At 53.0% G+C, this 7,590-nt stretch overlaps 1 protein-coding gene across 1 annotated transcript in view; it reads left to right on the top strand.

Moving 5' to 3' along the window:
- Positions 1-7,590, top strand: part of LRRC20 (leucine rich repeat containing 20) — a 60,420-nt gene that overhangs the window by 38,821 nt on the left and 14,009 nt on the right. The window contains exon 3 of the mRNA XM_007454585.1: positions 2,935-3,102. Coding sequence (XP_007454647.1) covers positions 2,935-3,102 — 168 coding nt within the window. The remainder of the gene's footprint in view (positions 1-2,934; positions 3,103-7,590) is intronic.

Consider the following 7,590-nt stretch of genomic DNA (forward strand, 5'->3'; position numbering starts at 1 on the left):
GCTTGGACTTTTAATTAACCTCACTGGGCGAGGGAGCAGTCTTGGCTTTCTGACACCTGGGGTGTCAGAAGGTAGTGAGTTGACGCTGGTTGGTAAAGCTTGGAAGAGTAAGTCTCCCATGGGTCCGTCAGGCTCTGAGCCTGGGCAGAAAGGGTCCCTGCCCTCCTGCTTCTCCCTCAGCCCTGAGAGGAGTGGATGTGATCATACAAAAGCCTCGGGATAATGTTCATTGTAGCCGCACACAAGGGCAGGAGATTTGCAGAGCCTTTGAGTCATGAATGCAGCAAGACAGAGATGTATAGGAGAGCTATTGAACAGCAGGGAAAGGTGATAAATAATCCTCATGTAAATGAACCCTCAGAATGGGAGAAAATATTTGCAAATGAAGCAACTGACAAAGGATTAATCTCCAAAATTTACAAGCAGCTCATGCAGCTCAATAACAAAAAAAAACCCAATCCAAAAATGGGCATACGACCTAACTAGACATTTCTCCAAAGAAGATATACAGATTGCCAACAAACACATGAAAGAATGCTCAATATCATTAATCATTAGAGAAATGCAAATCAAAGCTACAATGAGATATCATCTCACACCAGTCAGAATGGCCATCATCAAAAAATCTAGAAACAATAAATAAATGCTGGAGAGGGCGTGGAGAAAAGGGAACACTCTTGCACTGCGGGTGGGAATGTGAATTGGTTCAGCCACTATGGAGAACAGTATGGAGGTTCCTTAAAAAACTACAAATAGAACTACCATACGACCCAGCAATCCCACTACTGGGCATATACCCTGAGAAAACCATAATTCAAAAAGAGTCATGTACCAAAATGTTCATTGCAGCTCTATTTACAATAGCCAGGAGACGGAAACAACCTAAGTGTCCATCATCGGATGAATGGATAAAGAAGATGTGGCACATATATACAATGGAATATTACTCAGCCATAAAAAGAAATGAAATGGAGTTATTTGTGGTGAGGTGGATGGATCCGGAGTCTGTCATACAGAGTGAAGTAAGTCAGAAAGAGAAAATCAAATACCGTATGCTAACACATATATATGGAATCTAAGAAAAAAAAAAAGGTCATGAAGAACCTAGGGGTAAGACGGGAATAAAGACACAGACCTACTAGAGAATGGACTTGAGGATATGGGGAGGGGGAAGGGTAAGCTGTGACAAAGTGAGAGAGTGGCGTGGACATATATACACTACCAAACGTAAAATAGATAGCTATTGGGAAGCAGCCGCACAGCACAGGGAGATCAGCTCCGTGCTTTGTGACCACCTAGAGGGGTGGGACAGGGAAGGTGGGAGGGAGAGAGACGCAAGAGGGAAGAGATATAGGAACATATGTATATGTATAACTGATTCACTTTGTTATAAAGCAGAAATTAACACGCCATTGTAAAGCAATTATACTCCAATAAAGATGTTAAATTAAAAAAAAAAAAATGATAGCAGTTAGATGAAAAGCTTTTCGGTTTCCCAACTGTGGAGATGCCCGCCGGCTGATTCCAGGCACACATCTCCCCAGCAGGATGTGCAGACTGGGCTTCACATAGAAGTGTTTTTTCAGCCTCCCCCAGAGACTCTGCTTCCTGAAGGTTCCACCCAGACCTGCCCTGATGTTGGTGTCTGGATGGACCCCTCCCCAACTCCACTTTCCTGAGGAAATGGGACTGTTATTCCATTCCCCACTTCCCTCCCTTATCTGTGAATCTCAGGGAACATGGGGAACTGCTAGGTGCGTGTGCCCTGGGGCAGGTTACTTGACCTCTGTGAGCCTCAGTGCTCTCATCCGTTAATTGGGAGAGAAATTTGTTGGGAGGGTTATATGAGATTTCATGAACGACTAATACATTGCCTGGGACATTGTATCACTCGTTAAATATTCACACCTGCCTCTCCTGTTGCCTCTGTCACCAGCCCCTTTGTCCCATGCTTTGTGACCAGCATCGAGTCATCCAGGTCATCTCAATCCTGGCTTCCCTGCCACCTGGTGGTGTGATCTTGGGCAAATTGCTTAACCTCTCTGAATCAGAACCGTTTCTGGTTCTGTCAAATGGAGCAGAATAAGATAAATCTTGCAGAGCTGTTCTGAGGATCAGATGAGACACTTAGCATCAGCTCCTGGCAGTGTGTGGGACTCGCGTAGGCCCCCCCAAAAAGAAAAAGAGAGCTCTCGTTACTGCTTCTTTATGGGGTGCAGAACCATGCAGGAGTCCGGCAAGATGATGTTGTATGCCTTCTCCTGTGATGTGTCTCTTTGCTCGAGATCATCCCAGAGGACGTTCCAGGGCAGCCAGGGCACAGACGCAGGTGTGAGTACTGGACCTGCAGGAGCAGAGAGCTGCAGGGGCCTGATCACAAAGGGCCTTGATTGCCTAGGGAGGAGGCCCTGGGGAGCCACTCAGGGCTGCGCTCATGAGGTTAAAAAGGTCCCACTGTGCAGCGTTGATTCGAGAGGGACTGGAGGCAGGAAGCCAGGGAGGAGGCTGCCAGAGTGGTCCAGGTCAGAGGGACCGCTTCTGTCCTAGGGATGTGTTTGGGGGGAACAAAATCGAGGGGCAAGCCTGATTGAGCCGCAGGAAGGAAAGCCTCTCTGGTCATTCTGGATGCCTCCGTTCAAGGATGTGATGGTCCCTAAACCAGCCTTAGGAATGACCCCAGATGTGCCACCCTGAGCAGGGGTGAGAGACCTCTGCTGGGCAGAGCCTTCCATTCCAAAGCCAACGGCCAGGAGCCCATGCTGGAATGACGGGTGGCAGTGGTAGGGGTTACCCCTCCTTTTCCATTAATATGGAGCTCGCCCCTTGGGGGGCTTCCTTCCTTGCCGCCTTCCTGGCCCAGGAGGCCAGCAGTCACTGTGGTCTCTGGGTTGCTCCCCTTCCCCCCGCTCCTTACTGTCCCTCCCCACCTGGCAGAGCTCCACCTGGAAGGGAACTTCCTGCACAGCCTCCCCAACGAGGTCAGCACCCTACAGCACCTCAAGGCCATCGACCTGTCCCGGAACCAGTTCCATGACTTCCCCGAGCAGCTCACCACCCTGCCTGCGCTGGAGACCATCAGTCTGGAGGAGAACGAGATCGTGGGTGAGTGGACCCAGCCCACCAGGCCCCTCGCCGCCCTCTGCGTACAGAGCCTCCCCTGAGCTCCCTTTCCCGAGTGAGGCTCACAGAGCCTCACAGGGCGCAAGGCATGGGCCTCTGGGCTCAGAGTTTCATAGACAGGAGCACAAGGTTGGGCTTTCTGGTCTGAGATTCCCGAGTACAGGGCACTGAGCCTCGGAAGGGAACCATTACGAGGCCCTGCCACCTGCCGGGGGCCAGGTCAGACACTTGCTTTCACCTGGCAGGTGGAAGGTCTTGGCTTTCCCCAAGCGAGCCCTGAACTGGCTGGGCCACCTTGGGCCACAGGCGCTCCCTCTCGCGTCTCTGTCTGCCGGCCTCAGGTGCCTCTGCGACCCCTCAGCTGGGACCCTCTATGCATTGACTCCTGGCAGAGTCCCAGGCTCTCCCTCGCTGGCGTCACAGTGAGCTCTTTGCCATTATTAAGCAGGAGCCACTAGGCAGAGGTGTTCAGAACAGTGTCTCTGTGCCTTCCAGTACAGATACGCTCCCCCCAGGGAACCAGAGAGTCTTCCCGTCTGGGTTGGAGATGTGCCTCCTGCAGATAGCAGATCCTAGCGAGCTGGGTTCCTCTGAGGTGGAGGAGGGGTCCGTCTCTTCCTTTTGTAGCAGTTACATACCTGCCGGGTCTCATCAGGACCTGAGCACCTCCCCAGCTGCTGTCTCACCTCCCCAGAGAGAGCCTGGCACTCACAGGGTCCTTTTGCGTTCCTCCTCGGCCCCTCCTGCGGCTGCCTCGGTGGGCTCTGGAAGCCCATCTCCAGCCCCATTGCTTCTTCTCTCACTATACCTCTAATGTTGATGGTTAATGATAACCCCCTTCAGTTATGCTTTTATTTTCGTAAGCTCTTTCACAGCCACTTTGCCATTTGATTAAAAGGAAGAGGTCTCTGGTGGTTTGGAGCTGCTCGATGAAGAGCAGCCTGCCTTGTGCGCCGGCGAGCGTCCCTTCTATCAGGGCTGCTGCCTGCAGGGCCTGGGCCCTGGCCCTGGCTGAGTGGGAGGTGGGACCAGCTAAGTTCTGAATGTCTGGGTCCATCCTTTTAGAGATGAGTAAACTGAGGCTCAGAGAGGTTATGAGAGAGCATCGGGTGGCACAGTAAGACCACAGAAGCGCCAGGATAAGGATACATGATTCTAAAACTCAGCCCTGTGCCTGGAGTGGGGTTCCCTTGCCTGGCCTCTGGGAAGGCCCTGGGGGTGGGCTCTGGGTCAGTCTTGCCTCCCAAGACCAGGATCACTGAGTGGCTGGCCCGTGCGTTGGCTCCCCTGGTCACTTGGGCCCTTGTTCTGTCTTTAAGCGGAAGGAGCATGCCCAGAGGCGCCTTTTCACTGCACAGTTCTTCCTCCTGTGCTGTCCTGACCACCCGGGGTCTCGCCCTGAGCTCTTCACTCTCAGCCAGGCTCTCCTTGCTGGGCCCTTCCTCCTCCGCCTCTTGTTCTTTGAGGCCATTCCTGACGCCTCCACCTCCTTCTGCTGCTTATGTAAATGCGGCGGCAACCAGGCAGGGGCTACTTCAGGCTGATACCAAGACCAGAGCTGGATGGGTAGCTTCAGGCAGGCAGGTCAGGACAAGTACTGGCCATTGGCTTCCCCACTTCCTAACTGCAGCTTTGAAAGACTCACAGCCCCTCTCTGAGCTTCAGCTCTTCTCAGCTTTCAAATGGAGTTTCTCCCCACCACCCCCAACCCCCCACCCCAGAAGGTGGCTTCCCCGCGCCCCCAGCCGGAGAACTGGCTGAGTGGTCTGTGCTGGCTGCAGTACAAGAAAAAGTGGGAAGTGCAGGGTGGCACAGATTCCCTAATCTTTCCCCTCCTGCAAGGCTGACCACATTCCTTAGCAGCAACAGCTCCCAGAGCAAAGATCTTCTTTTGTCCACGTATCTCTAACTTTCTCCAGAGTGACAGTAATAACTCTACACATGGAAGCATCTTACAGCTTACAAAGAGTGCTCGTGTGCACGCCCAAGGCAACAGGGTGACCATCCCATTTAATAGATGTAGAGACTGAGGCACTAAGACATTCCCCCGGCCTTCATGGTCAAGTGTCTGTTGCACACCTGGCCAGGTAAAAGAGACATCAGCCACTGGGCTGTGTGTCCCAGTCAGTTCAGTCTGTGACAGAGCCCCCTGCTGCCCAGCCTGGGCCAGGCCTGGGGGACATGGAGATGTCGGGGACTGCCCCTGCCTTCTAGTTTTCCCCAGGTGTCCAGTGGCTCCTCGAGGTGCTTGGCTGATTCCAGGGCCTGCTCCATTGCGGGATGCCTGGGCGTCCTCCCCCAGCCAGGTGGAAAGAGGGGCACACGGTGGCAGCTATGGTTCCCTTGCAGGAGGGCCCTCACTTTTATTTTCTACCTGTCTCCAGTCCATCCTAGTTAACTACTTGGATGGCTTTCTAACTCCCAAACCAGCGGAAGGCCAGGCCACAGCCTTCGCAGCCCAATTGGAGGGAAGAGAGCCGTAATCACAGTGAAGAAGATGAGGGCTGAAAAGTCCTACATTATGGAAATAGCTTTGCACTTGTCACCAGCTGTAGCCGACCTCCTGCAGGAGCTCGTGGGGATAATTGTAGTTGGAGCTTAGGATGCCTTAAGAATGGCTTATTTTTCCCCTTTAGAGCGCTCAGAGAGGATTGGAAAATTTTTTTTAAAAATCGTTTTTTAAAGAAATAAATTGGAGATGCATGGGTTGCCTTAAAGCTTTAGTTCAGTAAGTAGAGAACAAGCAGCTCTGAAGCAAGCCCCCAGGTGCATCCGAAGGAGCCTCTGAAGGGACCTCCTCAATAGATGCCTCCAGCAAGGCCTCAGGGAGGCCTGGAAGTTGCCAGGGGCGGCAGCATCTTGTTTCTGAACAGTGCCGCTGCCCAGTCTTCCTCCACTCTCTGGACCACGATGCGGGGAGAGGAGAGAGGGCTCCGGTCCATGGACGGGAGAAGGCACAGGACCTCATCAGGGTATGCAGGCTGGGAGAGAGGCAGGGACACTGCCCTCTGTTTTTTGGTCCAGCCGCTGGTGGGCAGGGCGGGGAGGGTGCCTGTTCTTGGTGCTCACCAGTAGCCGAATGCCCTCAGGTCGAGGATCTGGGTTAGCATGTGGCGGCCTCGTTGCTGCCGCCTTGTATGGACAGTCCTCCAGTCCGTGTGTGTGATGTGGCCTCCCTGTGCTCTCATCTCTGGAGCCACCCTGCTCCCTACCCCCACCCAATGTGAGCATGGTGTCCGCATACAGCGGGCGCGCAGTTGGTTGGGAGCACAGTACAGAGCAGGAATTCCAAAGGCTCCAAGGCCCTCCGAAATGACTGACACATAATAGGGCAGATTGTTTTGAATTGCCAGCTATGACCCACTAATAAGTTGTGAAACCAGCATGTGCTGGAGTACATCACCTGTAGCATGGTACATACTGCTTTGTGACTTTTTATTTTAGTTTTGCTATGTACCCGCACAGATATAGGTACTGGGTCATGCTGTAAAATGGTTGTTGTTTTTTTTTTCTTTTTTCTTTTGGCCTCGCCACGCAGCTTGTGGGATCTTAGTTCCATGATCAGGGATCAAACCCACACCCCCGGCAGTGAAAGCGCGGAGTCCTAACCACGGGACCGCCAGGGAATTCCTAAAATGAATTTCTTACAGTGAGTCATGATGGAAAAATATTGAAAGCCGCTTCCATGAGTTGTCCCGCAGAGATTTGGGGTCTGTGCTCAGCCAGCCAGCTCCTTGTCCTTCAGCTCTCACCCCTCAACTACGCCACACTCTTCCCTCCTCTCATCTCCACCCGCGTCTCTGTCCATCATGGTCGCCACCACTGCATCCTCAGGGTGACTGGATGGTGAGGGTGTCGTGAGGATGGGCAGTGATGCCTCGGCTAAGGGGATGAGCTCTCCTCTCACCCGAGTGTGGAGCCAGGTAGATGGCAGGTCCAATGCCATCTGACTCTTTATCTCCACCCCAGCCCACCCCAGCCACCCTGCACGGCCAAGCTCTCAGTCCAGAAGTCCTGCCTCATGTCTTACCATTTTCTCTGCCTTTGTCCTGAGCCCCTGAGTCTGTAGGTCTGGGCCTGGTACAGATGAACAGGAAGTGGGGCAGGTCACAGGCCTCTCCTCCACGCCCCCAAGCTGGGCCCTGGCACACGCACATAGCAAGTGCCCCCATCCAGATGCGAGGCTTCCTGGGTCCTTGGGGGCAAGCCTGCCAGGCACTTCCGAGAGGGAGAAAAGGGTTTGTAGCTTAGAGTATTTATTCTGACAACAGTGACTTACAAGTTTCTGGGATATGGGATGGTCCTTATATTTTCCAAACCAGAAGGAGCCTCTGGTATATGGAAGCTTCTGAGTGTGTATAAACAAGACTGCTTGGGGAGAGAGAATCTCTGCAGAAATAGGGGCGACAGAGGTGAATGAGATGCAGGTCCTGCCCTTAAGCTGCGTACAGGCTGTAGGGAAAGTCTGAG

This window comes from Lipotes vexillifer, unplaced genomic scaffold (assembly GCF_000442215.2).
Source record: "Lipotes vexillifer unplaced genomic scaffold, Lipotes_vexillifer_v1.1 scaffold708, whole genome shotgun sequence".
Taxonomy (NCBI): domain Eukaryota; kingdom Metazoa; phylum Chordata; class Mammalia; order Artiodactyla; family Lipotidae; genus Lipotes; species Lipotes vexillifer.